This window comes from Ambystoma mexicanum, chromosome 10, assembly GCF_040938575.1.
Source record: "Ambystoma mexicanum isolate Mex_15411 chromosome 10, UKY_AmexF1_1, whole genome shotgun sequence".
Taxonomy (NCBI): domain Eukaryota; kingdom Metazoa; phylum Chordata; class Amphibia; order Caudata; family Ambystomatidae; genus Ambystoma; species Ambystoma mexicanum.
Genome location: NC_090932.1, coordinates 1,157,347,716 through 1,157,362,453, shown reverse-complemented (window position 1 = coordinate 1,157,362,453; position 14,738 = coordinate 1,157,347,716). Strand labels below are relative to the sequence as shown.

At 48.8% G+C, this 14,738-nt stretch overlaps 1 protein-coding gene across 1 annotated transcript in view; it reads left to right on the top strand.

Annotated features, from left to right (window-relative positions):
* The window catches only part of NCAPH (non-SMC condensin I complex subunit H), a 742,114-nt gene that overhangs the window by 677,246 nt on the left and 50,130 nt on the right, over nucleotides 1-14,738 (top strand). The window contains exons 16-17 of the mRNA XM_069619088.1: nucleotides 4,398-4,480; nucleotides 4,764-4,839. Of these exons, the coding sequence (XP_069475189.1) occupies nucleotides 4,398-4,480; nucleotides 4,764-4,839 (159 nt within the window). The remainder of the gene's footprint in view (nucleotides 1-4,397; nucleotides 4,481-4,763; nucleotides 4,840-14,738) is intronic.

The window sequence follows — 14,738 nt, the reverse complement described above, 5'->3', positions numbered from 1 at the left end:
ACTGGATTATTGCAACGTCCTCCTACTAGGTACCTCTGCCAAAAACATGAATAGACTCCAGATCACACAGAACAACGCTTTGAGAGCAGCCCTCAATATTCCAAAGAGGGAACACATCTCCCTAGCAAGACAAAATGCTCATTGGCTCCCAGTTAAAGAGCGCCTTCAGTTCAAGACTCTCACCATTACACATAGATGCATATCCCAATCTGCCACCAGCTACCTCAATGAACGGATACAACCAGTCTAGTCACTCAGACCCAAAAGGGACCTGTATGCTAACCAACTCGCAATCCCCAACTTCACTATAGTCAAAGCTGGCGGCTCGAGTTTCGACGTCCTAGCGCCAAAAGCTTGGAACTCCTTACCACCTAAACTAAGAGCTGAAACATCCCTCATAGCTTTCAGAAAAGGTCTGAAAACCACCCTATTTAAGTAAATCCCACTTATAATTCTACTGCATGCAACAATGTCTGTAAATTACAACTGTACCATGCTCATGGTTCCCATGTAACCCCGGAACTATAGCCATGCCTGTAACCAAGTCTCCATCTCTGCTTTTGTTATTTCCATCATGTCAAGTAACCTTTCTTGTAACACCGCCACGATGCCCGAGGGCAGCTGCTGCGCTTTAAAAATGCAAATAAATAAATAAAATCCCCCTTCTTATAAAACCTTTTCCCCATCCTACCACGTAGGATACTAAGCACACTACTCCTCCCCCCCCGACCCCCTTGTCCTACACGAACAATTTTGCACACCGCGAAAGACATACAAACACCAGAGCCGTTTACCTGACATTTTTCAACGAAAGGGTTAGTCAATTCCATACGGATAAAAGGTGGAGCACGAGAACACACTACGAGCAAGCAGACTGCACGAAGAGGGAGCTATCCAAGCACGGCAGTTCTATAGGAGGAGAAAGGCGGCAACCGAAAAGGGTGACCAGGAGAGAAGCTACCTTGCCCTTTCCGAACCAGGCCCGCAAAACCTCAGTGGAAGGAAGCGCAAGACTGCAAACAATAGCCAGCTTGTGTTCCAGCAGATGCAAGCGGTACACAGAGCCCTTCTCCGCTGATGACCAAGCCAGGGAGAGATGCTTGCTACCGTGGCACCGTCCTTGACTCCAGAGTCGAGAAAGCCAATCGGTTCATCAGTCGAGGGGAGAACCGATAAGAAACTAAACTGTGATGAATGAAAGTTGCAAACTGGTAAAATAAGTGAAGTTCAAAGAACTGTTAACATTAAGGGAAAACCAGCAGCAGAGGGGTCCGGCACCACGTGGGTGCTCATTCAAGAGACTCTGGTTGATCCCACATTTGTTACAACTACCGATACCAGAAGGCCCTAGGAGAGCCGCAAGGAAAAGGTCAGTGGTCATACAGTGGTCTAGCAAAATCCCCTGTACAGTTAAGTCTTTGACCGACAAACCAGTGAAAACCCAAGGGAAGTTAATCCTGCATCAAAAAGTAGAAGGAAATGTAAAGTAGTCAAGAGTGAACCCGATGGAGGGATGCTGATGGAAAGGGTCGAAGCCTAAAGTCCCAGTGAACAGAGTGTTGACAAAGGTGAACCCGATTGAGGGATGTCCACAGTGAAATGTTTAAAAAGACGTTAAGATTTGTGAATACCAGAAGGGAAATTGTGTTGACAAGACGTAGTGACCCCGACGGAGGGAGGCAAACATTCGAGAAGGGTCTGAGCCCAAAAGAGGGGGAACCAAGGGTGGAAACCAATCACCCCATCGACATGTGAATGCGACAGAGGAATCTTTTTGAATACAAGCCACAGTGAACCCGACGGAGGGAGGCTGATATTCAAGAGGGGTCTGAGCCCAGAAGAGGGAGACCCAGCAGTGAAGAATCGGCATCCAAGTACAATCAGAAAGGAACTTTTTGTTAATGATTTTGAACATACCAGGACCTCAGAAGCAAGTGATTTAACCACAGAAGTTCCTGATATTATTGGGAGTTTTTGTGGATCTGAGGTCCGGAAGAGGGGGGATCCAAAGGTGAAAAGTTATCACTCAACGCACATATGGAAAGGAACTTTTGTTTATTATTTTTGGAAAACATCAGGTCCTCAGAGGCAAGAGACTTCTTTTGTAGAAAAGAGACTTAACCACCGAAGGTCCTGATGCCTGAGAGCAGAATTTTAGTCTCGTGCTGGGGAAGGTAGAGTGTGTGCTGTGCTCTGGGGTCCCGGCTTGTCCCGTGGGGGAAGGGAGACCCTGACTACTGCATCCGGACTTATTTGTGAACTCTTCTTTCTTTCCTGTGAATCCTATCCCACACCCTTTTGTATTTAGTTGTAAGGACTGGCAATTGGTTTTTCTTAGTATAGGCCTTTTTATTTGACAAGACGCCACTAGGACTGGCTTATTTTTATTTGATGGTCGTAGCTTGCTCCCATCTTAGATTTAGGTTAAGATTAGGCATTTTTCCAACCCGTATATAGAGTTTAATAGACACCCTTGAACTGTGATCACTTATCTGTCTTTACTGTTGCTACCATGAGTGCGTTAGTCTCTATACGTTTTTCTTTTTCAACTTTGGTGTCCGTGTCCAGGATGGGCTGCTGGTAGCAGATAGATTTCTACCGTTTTACTTTTCCCTCATGCACTTTTGCATTTTACTGCATAATACCATTTAGAGTACTGCATACTCTAAAATGGCTGTGCCACAATATTTTCACCTTCGTCAATTTTGTATCTTGGCCTTCTTCCTGCCTCTGATACAGAATTGACATATATGAAAAGACCTTTTAGGGCAAAGGTCCTGGTTTCATGGGCAAAGTGGCAGCCGGTGTGTGGCTTGATGTGTGGGCTGGGCCTGTCTGGACCTAGTCCACATCCAAGCCACAGTATCTGTTGCTGGACAGAGGTGTTGGTCAGAGGCTGTCCAGGATTGGCCAACCCCTGGCAGTTTGAATGCTGCAGTCTCTTACCATTGCTGTGCTTGGGAGCGACTCCTGCAGCCATTTGACAGATAATCATAGGAGCCAAGACCCTACGAAGAAGAGCAGCCGACTGATGACCTGAAGAGTACTGTTGTAGCTGGCCAGCATTGCCTCCAAGTTCCAGTGAAACCCTGCTCTCTCTCCCGATCTCCAGAAGGCCCTTGTCAGTGCTTTGATCCCTGGACTGGTGGGAACAACTTCTCCGATCACAGCTCTAGGATCCTTGCCTGCTGAGCATCCGGTAATGTCCCTGGACCTACCCAGTGCTGGCCTCGAAATTAGGACTCGATGAGCAGCATCTAAAACCAGCTCCTAGGTGTCGGGCATCACCCAGTTGGCAGGGGCTACCGCTGGAGAACCGGAAGAGATTACCCAATGCACTGCAAATCTAATTTGACCATTCTGCTTAAATGTACCCTAATTTGTGTTTAACATTCTCAAATAGTCGGTTATTATCACACATGCATGACTGTAAGGCACCAGTTGACTTGGGGAGCCAACGGTAGCTCCTGGTAGCTTGTTGGTTTCAAGCTAACCAGGCTTTCCTAGGCTTGAAGCAGGAGCTAAATGGCTCCCAGCAGTTTCAAACTCTGCAGTGAACTGACCAGCTCTCTCCTGTGCTACCTCACTGCAACAGTCATTCCGAATTCAGCTTTGGAACTTGACAGATTTTCAACTTGTGTAACAAGACACTTTCTCCTGCAGTTAGCCTTCTGTGTTGGGCCTGCTCCTTTTGTTTGCACCATGTAGATGGCCAATTGCTGGCTGTTCATGGTGACAATCGCAACCTGTCTTCATGTCCTGGAAGTCTCACGAGAAGGCCTGTTCCATGGAGGTATTCATCTTGTGTAAACGGTTTCCAGCTGTCCAGAACCACTGACTAGCCGGTCCCAATCCCGACAGGGACCTCTGCTCCCACAGCCCCTTTACCCCCTCAACCAAATACAGCCTAGAAGTGTGCCCAACTGATTCCCGGAACCCCTGAAGTGGTTGCTGAAGGAATCCTTTTAAAGGCTTGGCCTTTTGAGTGGCACTGAAGATCGGAGAACTTTTCTTCCATGATGTTTCCTCCCATTCTCAAGCAAAGATATACTTTTATTTCTGTAGGGGTACATATTGCATATCTATTGAGATATAGTAGTCCATGCACAGCTTCATATTCCACCACAATGACCCCATGGCACACAACTGATGTCACTTGCCAAATCCAAGAATGAAGATTCAGATTGTTGGTTATTTCATTCACCATGTTCAGGGCCAGGTAACACCTCTTGCTTGGTGCCATTGCGATTCAAGTGTGAATATTCTAATGAAGTGTATTACTTTTAGACTTTCACAGGGGTTTTCAGAAGCGTAAAAAAACAGGTGAAAGTGGCCAGACAGCATACATTTTGGCAACCCGATTGAATTATGCATTAATGGTTGCTTTATTTTGGCAGGTTGATGTTGAGAAAGCACCAGACTCGCTAGCTGTAATGGATGAGAAGGTCTTCAGCAGCATCACACAGGGAGTCCTGCACAGGTGAGGATGTGGCCCAGCCCTATCAAGGCCTTGGAAGTTCTGCAGTGATGGGGGTTTTTTTTAAGCTCAGAGCAGACCTGTGGCTTATTCCTCTCTGTGCACATATCTCCATGGTGTGCTCACCCGGTATTCACAGTTCTGTGCTCTGATGCTGCTGTGTTCCAGAAGTGCAATTTCTTGGTCAGTAGTACATAGTGTTTCCTCGGGTTGACATTTGTGTGCTCTGGGTGTACAATTTAACCGAATTTCTTTGCACTCTAATGATTTCTTGCTTCTTTCCTAGGTTGCCCATGGTCATGGCGCAGAACCTGTCTGTTCCACTGGCATTTGCCTGTCTCTTACATTTGGCCAATGAAAAGGTATGTGGGTTTGTGAGGGTGATAGATATATAGGTGGGGGGTTGGTATTCGCCTTATCCTTATTAGGGTGGTGGATGTAAGATGCATTGGTTTCCCAGTATTGAAGGGTCCTCATACAATGTTTGTTTTTGGACAAACTACCTATGAGCAGGTGGCAGTGTACATGTCCTACGTGTGGTTTGGGAGGGTTAACATTTGTAAAGAAGTTTTTGGCTTCCGCCCCATTTCAGATGCCCCAGTCAACTTCTGTATGAGGACTAAACTGAACTTGCCTTATGAGCAATAGAGAAGCTTGTGCTTTCACTCAATCTCCCTCCATCTTCTCCCATGTTAGGCGTTTCAGAACCATTACTGATGTAGGGTTCTGGGAAGCCAACCTTAGTGGACCTGCAGAGGTTTCACACAATTCTTACTTAACTCTCATTTGGTAAGAAGGCTGAAAATTAAGGCACGGATGAAGGAGAGCAGGGAACTCATGTGAAGTAGAATTCACATATGAAAAAATGTGGTGCTGATTGTCCGCACAGGTAAGTACAATGCTTATTTCGCAACATAAATGCATCAAGTCAAAGATACTAAGAGGTAAGTAAATCAGTATATACATGATATGATGCGTTATTTATTACACGCTTAATACCCAGAGGTTTCTAAGCACGGACCTGGGGATTGAGCCTGTGTTGCTCCGTGTCGTCTTGCTTCCAAGGTGAGAATGTTGCACCTGAGCTATCCTCCCGAGACGAGTTTCATAGATCTAGTCCATTTGGTGTCCAAAATAGGAGACAAACCACAATTTAGAATGCGCACTTGTTAACTGCAACACTGTAAAAATGACATTATTTGAATAGCCAAGATGGCCGCCGTCCCCTGAAGCCGCACAATCCCCGCTCTCCGCCCGGGCGGCATTCAAAAGGAGATAAAAAGCAGTATCAAACCCACCAAAGGATCCATCGGCCCCTGCAAAGGGGATCGGGACCGGGACGCAACACGCTCCCGAAGAAACGGGCCCCAACAAACTGGCTGGGAGATGCTGGAGCCCTTGCGGGATCAGCCCGCGCCGAAACCACCACAGAGACCCGAAGGCCGAGCGTTGGAGAGCCGGAGGGCCCGCGGCGGTGCTCAACCTCCCCGCGTAATAGACCGGTGGCCCCCGCGGGCCGGACCGAGGGAGCGGTGGGGCACAAGAGCCTGTGGGCGCCGCCCCCCCCATCCGCGGCGACCCACCGAGTGATCCCGGAGGCAGCTGAGGCACTGGCGCGGGGCGGCGGGAAGAACCGAACGCAGCCCCCGAGGGGACCCGGAGCACGGACATAACGACGGGGCCCGACTGAGGTGGCCCAGACCCAGCAGAGCGGTAAGGCGTGCCCGGCCCGACCACCCCTAGGCGCCACGCAGCCTGGAGGTGAAAGCTCCATCCCCACCCACGCGGCGCGGCGTTAGAGGAGCCGCTGGGTGAAACGCTCCGGGCCGCCCACTATCTGCAACCCGACCCGCACACGGATACTGCCGGTCTGCCAAAATCACCAATAGAGGCCCGGCAGCCCCCCGGAATATCGCGATCCCCGCCCGAGAGTCATAACTTAATGGACCTAATCTGGGAGAACATCTAACATCAGCGTGGGGTACACACCACGGACCAACGCTGCCCCTAAGGGAGGAAAAACCCAGACAGCAAACTCGGGCCCCCGCAAGACACCATGAGCAGGTGCCATACCAGCCAATGAAGCCCCCGGGCTGGGTCAGGAGCTCCCCCTCTCCCACCCTAATTTTAAGCCGCAATACACGCTGCTGGCCAAGATACGGTGAAGCCCGCCGTGAGAAGGGGGGGGTCGAAAAACACCCGAGGACCCACACGGACCCGGCCCCGCAGGACCTAAATGCAAAACGAGAACTGGCCCCGGAGCGCTCTTAATCTCCTCCGGGCTCGTGCCGGGCCAGCCCCGCCTCCCCAAGAAACAGATGCCAGGTGCTAGACAAAGGAATACCCCTGCAGGAGCCAGAGCCACGGTTAAAACACGGGGTAAACAGCTGGAACAATACTGGGGGCACCTCCAAGACGCACACCAACACGAGGACGTAGAGGAATCAAGTACTGAACTAGGAACGGCCACAGCAGCTAACAGCACGATGGCACTAAGCAAGGAGGACCTACAAGACTGTTTGAGAAACATGGAAAACAGAATGATGGAGGCCCTCCAGACCCAGCTAGGCACAATCCGGGACAAACTGAAATCCTCCCTCAAGGAGGTAAAGAAAGGCATGGTGGAACTGGGAGACAGAGTGGACACAGTGGAAAGAGTCCTCAGACACAACAGAAGAAGTGAAACAGAATAGCAGCCTCATAGAACAGATCGCCAGGGCCACACATAATCTAGAGCTGCAGGCGGAGGACCTCGAGAACCGCTCACGAAGGTCCAACATACGGGTCAAGGGCTTGGCCGAAACAATTGGAGACAAAGACCTCAAAGACACGTTCCAACTATGCTTCAGCAGCATGCTCAATGACATCCCGCCAAAAAGCATAGCCATCGACAGAATACACAGAGTGGGACCCAAACGAAGCGACCCAGGAGCCAGGCCAAGAGATGTGATCATGGCAATGACTTCGTACTTAGTTAAGGAGGACATTCTATGAGCAGCCCGAAAGAAGCAGACCATCACCATCAATGGTAGCCAGATCCAACTCTTCCAGGACCTGGCTTTGTCTACCCTGCACAAAAGGAGACTGATGCAACCAGTCACGAGAGCCCTGAAAGCCCAAAACATCGTATACAGATGAGCAGACCCCTTCGGACTGCAATTCACATGGGATGGTAGACCACAGCGAATCTCCACATGCGAAGAAGGGATGGCGGTGCTGCAAATAGAAGAAAACGAACCCCACGGAAACATAGAATACCCAAGGAAAGGGGGGGGCCCAGAAGATGAGAATGGTCCCCCAACACTAGGCGACGGCAAGCAAAGGAATCTACACTAGAGGGCCCCACACTACCGAAAACACCAAGGGAACGGGCCCAGCATACTGACGAACGAAACACATGAAGGGCTAGAGAGCCTGGGCCCGCAACGGAAGAGAGGCTGATGACCGTAGAAGAATCACAATGAAAGGTAAAATAAGAGTGAAGACCGAACAGGTCCGGGCGGAGAGAGAGAAAGGGGAGGTGGATTCTTGGAATTCTTAACAAGCCCAGGAATACCCCGGCGATTGGGACGCCGGGGGTACCAAGGGACCCAACGCTCCTGGGGGAACCCGGAGAAGGCGCAAAGACTCCTTGGTCCCGCCATCATGAGGGCAGAAACAAGTTTTCGAGTTCACAATGTTTTCCTTTTGTTTTTGTTGGGAAATGTTGAGTTGGGATGGGCTTCGAGTTTGGGCTGCAACCACACACCGCTTAATCCAGAACGCCAAAAGAGGGCACACAGATGACGAAATAGACCCCACGCTTGACCCATGGCTGAACTAACGATCGTATCCCTGAATGTACAGGGCCTAAACTCGCCAGTGAAACGACGAAGCATACTAACGCTTGTCGGGGCTTCAAGCTGCAATCGTTTTCCTCCAGGAAACACACCTGCTCGCCCCAGACGAGAAACGGATGGCCCACAAAACCTTCCCCAAACAATACTTCGCCTCCAGGGAGGTGGGTGGGGGGGGGGGGAGTAAAACCAGTGGAGTTGCAATTCTACTCAATGCCAATTTACCGTTCAAGAAAAAGTCCGTATACAGGGACACAGAGGGCAGATTTCTCCTACTCGAAGGGACCTTGCACGAACAGACATACACCCTGATAGCATTATAATTCCCTAATGATAGACCAGACACCTTCATAGGTAAAATCCTGTGAAACCTGAGTAGCCGATGCGAGGGGCAAATCATTGTGGGGGGAGATTTTAACTGCATAATGGACCCCACCCTCGGCTAGACCCTCCCCACATCCCCTCCGCTCCCTCCTCCCCTCCCCACGATTGCAGATGGCAGGAACAGACAAGCATTAAGTAAACTGTTCAGGGACCTAGAGGTAATAGAGACGTGGAGTTTTTTTCATAGCACAGAAAGGGAATACACCCACTACTCGCCAGTACACAGGGGCTACTCGAGGATTGACATGATCCTGATCTCGCACACCCTCATCCCACAAGTAGAAGAGGTGCAAATAGGGGTACAGTACCTCACAGACCATGCCCCAGTTATCCTAAAAATGGCCCCCATGAAAGACACCCCGCTCCCACAGGACTTGGAAACTGAACGAAATCATACTCTGAGACGTAGCCCTTAGAGCCCATATGGAAACAGCGCTGGATAACTATTTTCGAGACAACGCTAACGGGGAAACATACTGGGGGGTGATATGGGACGCAGGAAAAGCGGTCATGAGGGAGGAATTCATATCACAAACCACAGCATACACACGGGAAAGGAAGCTACTCAAACAGAAACTGGAACTAGAACTGAAGGAGGCGGAAATGCAACACAAGGCCAAACAAACACCCAAAACAGTGAGGAACCTCCGGAAAGCGAGAGCCCAACTAGAAACCCACATGGCAGATCACACTGCGCAATCCATTCTACGCACTAAACAATCCTATTACGCACACGGCAGCAAGGCCAATAAATTCCTAGCAGCTAAACTCAACAAAAAACACGAAACTATATTGCCAGCCTCAAGAATCCTAAAGGGGGGATAAGCACATCAGAAGAGGCAAAGCTAAATATCATGGAAGAGTTCCACCGAGAACTCCTCGGGAGAGAGGGCCTGTCCCCGCAGTTCCAACTAGATTACATGGCCAAAATAACCCTCCCCCAGATAACGGTAGAAGATAATTTAAATCTCCAGGCCCCCATAACACCCGAAGAAATGAGCAAAGCCATAACGCACCTCCCACATAATAAAACACTGGGCCAGACGGATTCGGGAATGGGTATTACAAAACCTTCAGGAACCAGTTACTGGGGCCGCTAACAAACCTTTTCAACTACATCAGGGAAACTGGGATAATCTCGCCAGACATGGGTAGATCAACCACAGTCCTCATCTTGAAGCCGGGAAAAGACCCCACAGACTGCACAAATTACAGACCAATATCACTACTCAATAGCGATGCTAAACTATACGCAAAGATCCTAGCAAACAGGCTAACAAAGGTTCTACCCCAAATAATCCGCGAAGACCAAGCGGGTTTCATCATAGGGAGACATACACAGGACAACATTAGACGGGCGGTGGATATTATAGAAGTAGGGAACAAAACAAAACAAAAATTCTACATAGCGGCTCTGGACGCACGCAGGGCATTCGCCAGCATAGACTGGGCATACCTGGAGCTAACCCTTAAAAAATACGGTTGTGACCCCACCTTTGCAAAGATGACCCTTGCAAATTATAAACTTCCCTCCACCACATTCATAATCAATGGCAGATCCACCACGAACATACAAATCCGTAGAGATACACGGCAAGGATGCCCACTATCCCCCCTCATATTCGCAATGGCTGTGGAGCCAGTGGCACAAACTACAAGACAGGACCGGGAAATAAAAGGAGTACTAGCAGGAGGGGTAGAACATAAAGTAGCCCTATACGCAGATGATATCCTACTGTTCCTATGCGACACCGCCAAGTCACTACCCAGGGCCCTAGGAAGACTCCAGGAATTTGCTAAAGCATCAGGGTTCACCATTAACTTCACAAAATCTAAAGCCCTTAACATAACTGAAGAAGAAATGATACCCCAAAGAATGTCAGCCCAGCACCCACTGACCTGGGAAACCAAGGCGATGGACTACTAGGAGTCCAACTAACACGTGAATATAAACACCTATATGGGGAGAATATAGTCCCTCTGTACAAACAACTAAAGGAGGACCTTCTGAGATGGGAAGCCCAAGAACTCTCATGGTTCGCGCGTATAACCGCACTCAAGATGACCCTCCTACCTCACCTCTTGTATGTAATTAGCTCTCTCCCGATAGAGGTCCCCCTCAAAACATGTAAGTTACAGAAGGACATGGTGACCTTCGTATGAACAGAAGCCAAGAATACAGAAAAAAATCCTGACTAGACCACCCCTACTGGGAGGGCTGGGACTCCCCGACATCGAAAGATATGCATTGGCATCCCGGATAGCCCCCATGCTGAAATGGATGGGAGACGCCCCCCACAAGGGATGGGTAGGAATAGAACAGGGAGAAACTAATATCCCGATTGGGACCCTACACGTTCTACGGTCGGGGCCCAGAGGAGCAGAGGGACACCTACTGGACTCTACCCATTCCTCACTAAAAGCATGGGACACAGCACTCAGAAAACACCACATAGCCCCTGGGTTGGGGCCCTTCACACCGGTGGCACACAACCAAGACTTCACCTCTGGTAAACAGGATAGTTTCTGGGCAAGCTGGGGGCAGACACACCCGATCTTCCTCAAAGATCTCTACCACAAAGGGTCCCCATTACAATTTGAAGAATGCAAACAGAAATTCGGCATAGGAGAAAGAGAGAGATTTAAGTATATTCAAATCAGGCATTGGATCTCCCAGGTAGGGGTGAAGAAAGCGGCCACTAGGACTCCCATAGGTCTCGAGCTCACACTGCAGGAAGGGCCAGACCCATAAAGCAATAACAAGGATATATAAGCTCCTAGACAAGGCGCGAATGGAGGACCGAATATCTTACAGGGATAACTGGGAGAGGGCTCTGGGGAGCCCTAACACAGAGGAGGAATGGGGCCAGATCTGGAAAAGGGCCCAGAAATCATCCAAATGCACCAAGAGCAAAGAGACATCATATAAACTATTCACAAGATGGTACCTAACCCCACACAGGTTAAACAAAATGAATCCAGCCTACCCTCCTAGCTGCTGGAGACAATGCGGCAACCGAGGGGATCTTTACCACATGTGGTGGACCTGCCCCAAGGCTGAAATATATTGGAAAGAGATACTGGGGCACATAAGAGAGATCACAGGGAAACAACTCCCACAAGACCCAAAGGTAATACTCCTGGGGACCGCAGTCGAAGCCGTCTATGCAGAGACAGGCAACAACGCTATCCTGATTGCGCCACTACTAAACGTGGCAAGAATAACTCTGGCCCAGGGATGGAAGAACCCCGAAGGCCCAATAGTCGCGTGTTGGTGGGTCAAGATATGGCACATTCTGGCGTTGGAGAAAGTAGGGGCCCTAAAGGATAACAAATATCTGAAATTCAGGGCGGTGTGGGACCCATTCATAGACTGTCAGACAGGGAAGCTCACTTTCATAGACCTAACCTGCTGAGATCAATCCTGAACTAAGGCCCTTGACAAGGAGGAAACATGAGGGGGCCCAAGCCTCCAGTCAACACAGGCAGTCAAGGCCCGGACTGTAACAAAACTGCCTAACGGTGGACGGATGTAGAACCATCCCAGCTTTGTTGTTTTGTTTGTTTTTCACCTGGGGGTGAAAGGGGAAATATGCTGAAGTTCGAGAGAAGAGGGGGCGGGGGAGTTATAAATGTTAAAACTCATGGACGTACTACAAATTTGAAAACGGACTGGGGGAAAAGAGGGACAAGAACAATATTAAGGTTTAAGTATACTGTTTACCTGAATGCTTGTAAGTAAGACTCCATGAGAAGAAAATAAAGTTGGTAAAAAAAAAAGACATTAATTGGGGGGGAAGGTATTAAGCAATGTAACAGATGTCTCTAGTATGATTATTCAACACATCCCTTAACGCTACGCTAAATGAGTATAAGCCCTATCCTAGGAGCAGAGTTCACCCAATGTTCAAGGTAATTAACATGGTTTGGGCTACTTAGTGGTAGATTCTTAAGCTACTCCTTTCTCCCACAGGGGACAATGGGGCTCCGACACAGTAGTGATGCAGTACTTTTGTATTGTATGTAAGAGAGGTATCCTGGGCAGGGAAGGGGCAGCTACCTACCAGTCATCTGAGGGGGACCAAGACAAGATTCCAAGTATCCTGTTCACCACCAAATGCCAGGCACAGGTAGCTGCAGTTTAAGATTTTGTATCATTGGAATGAATAGAGAAGAGAATCCTCAACACAGTTAAGTAACCTGGCCCTTGAGGTCCGATCAAGAGAAACCACCACTGCAGGTAAATCGGGGCTGTTCGGGACAACTGCTCTCGCTGTCCGTTCTGTGGTTGGAGCTAGAGGTGTTGTTAAGATGGCAACTTGGGCAGCTGGTTCTGGCGGCTCCAACCTTGGCTACCTTTCAGATTTGAATCACCACCAGGCTGGGCTTTGCTGTAGCTGCAGGAAGACCTTTGCGACTCGCATGACTTTGGCGTCCCATGCAACAGAAGGCAGCACCACTTCAAATCCTGTACTACCGATATAGGATCACAGCGACTCCGGCCTCGTCACAGCCCCCCTTCTTGGTAGTTGCCTCCTATTAGGAAAGATTTTCTATGTTGCCCCTTTTCCTCCTTTGATTTCAATAGGACACCCTTTTTGCTGATTTTTAAACCTTCAGCTTCACTTCAGTGTTGCACATTGTTCTGGGTAAACTGACGTACCCCTTGACTGTCAGTACCTAGAAACTTTGTTTCTCTTTGCAATTCTTGTATCTTGTCAGTTGCACACAGCACATCAGAGCGTAGTGCATTGGGGATACCTTTTTTATACTAATAATTGGTTTTCACTTTTCATGTTCTGTGAGTTGTATAGCACCTACTGCTATTGGTATGGCCTCGAAGCACTGTGTGGTTGAATGCCCTTCGGTAGAAAGTAGCAAGATGTAAGAGGAGAAAGGATTTCTAAAATGTGTTTGTGCATTTATAGCCAGCATGAAGGTGGGTAGGGGTGGCGAGGTCCCTGGCAGCAACCCATAGTTATACGGTGAGAGAATGGGTGCCATGATAAAATGTCAGGGGAGTGGGATCGTCAGAAGTGTCAGATTATGTGAACGGGTGGTCTGAATTTTGCTTGGGTCTCCGCTGTATTCTATAGGATGAGATTATGTGTGTTTTAGGTGTGTGTAATTGATTCGTTTGACTGGTATGTGGGTGAGTGGGCCGAGCCTATGCAGGTAATATATATTTTATTATGGAGTCGTGCTTGCAGTTCCATAGAAGAGACTGATGCCTGTTGGGAGATGAAACCTGCAGCCTGGACCCGCTATAGAGCAAGCAAGTTTGTCTGCGGAAAAGACAATCACAAATATTGTTGGGAGGCACTACAGGAAGAAAAGCGACGTGGTGATGCAGTCCCAGCCCAGAAGCACTGTGGGGAGAAAAATGTAATGTGGAACAGAACAGCAAGATTCCACTGCAGTAATAGGGACGCTGTAGTCTGAGCTGGTGGTTGCTGCAGACTGCCTGGGCAAGACCTGGCAGCGCTGGGGCGACCAGGAAAACTGGGGTTGGACGGTGCTCAAAGAAGGTATCCTTTCCATTAGCCTAGACAAGGCTGTCCTGGGGGAACTGCTTAGGAGGGAGTTATCCCTGGCCATCTCACCAGTTCTGACATCCAAGATGTCCTCAGGAACTGCTGAACCCCACAGTCCCTCCAAGATGTTACGCTCTCAACCAAGTTATACATTGCTGAGCCCGGAACACCCCCAAGGGAAAGGGGAAGTGGATAAAATAACAGTTAAGATTCCAGGCCTTGGCTCAGGAGGATATCTGCAGAATTCCTCTCAATACGAGTGAAATTCAGTTATAACCTCTTCTTAAAATGTTTAACAGTTGTCTTGATCACTCCAAAAATATAAGGTTTTCAAAAGTTTGTTTCTTTGCTTCCATCACCCTTCCAAGTGTAGTCCTAAGTCTTTGTTGCTTACATATGCTTCTGCATAACTCTGCTTCTTCAGTTCCTGAATCTCTGCTTTTGTTTTCAAGAATGAATAAGAGTAACTATTTACAAATATTTTCTGGTCGCATTCCTAATACTGCG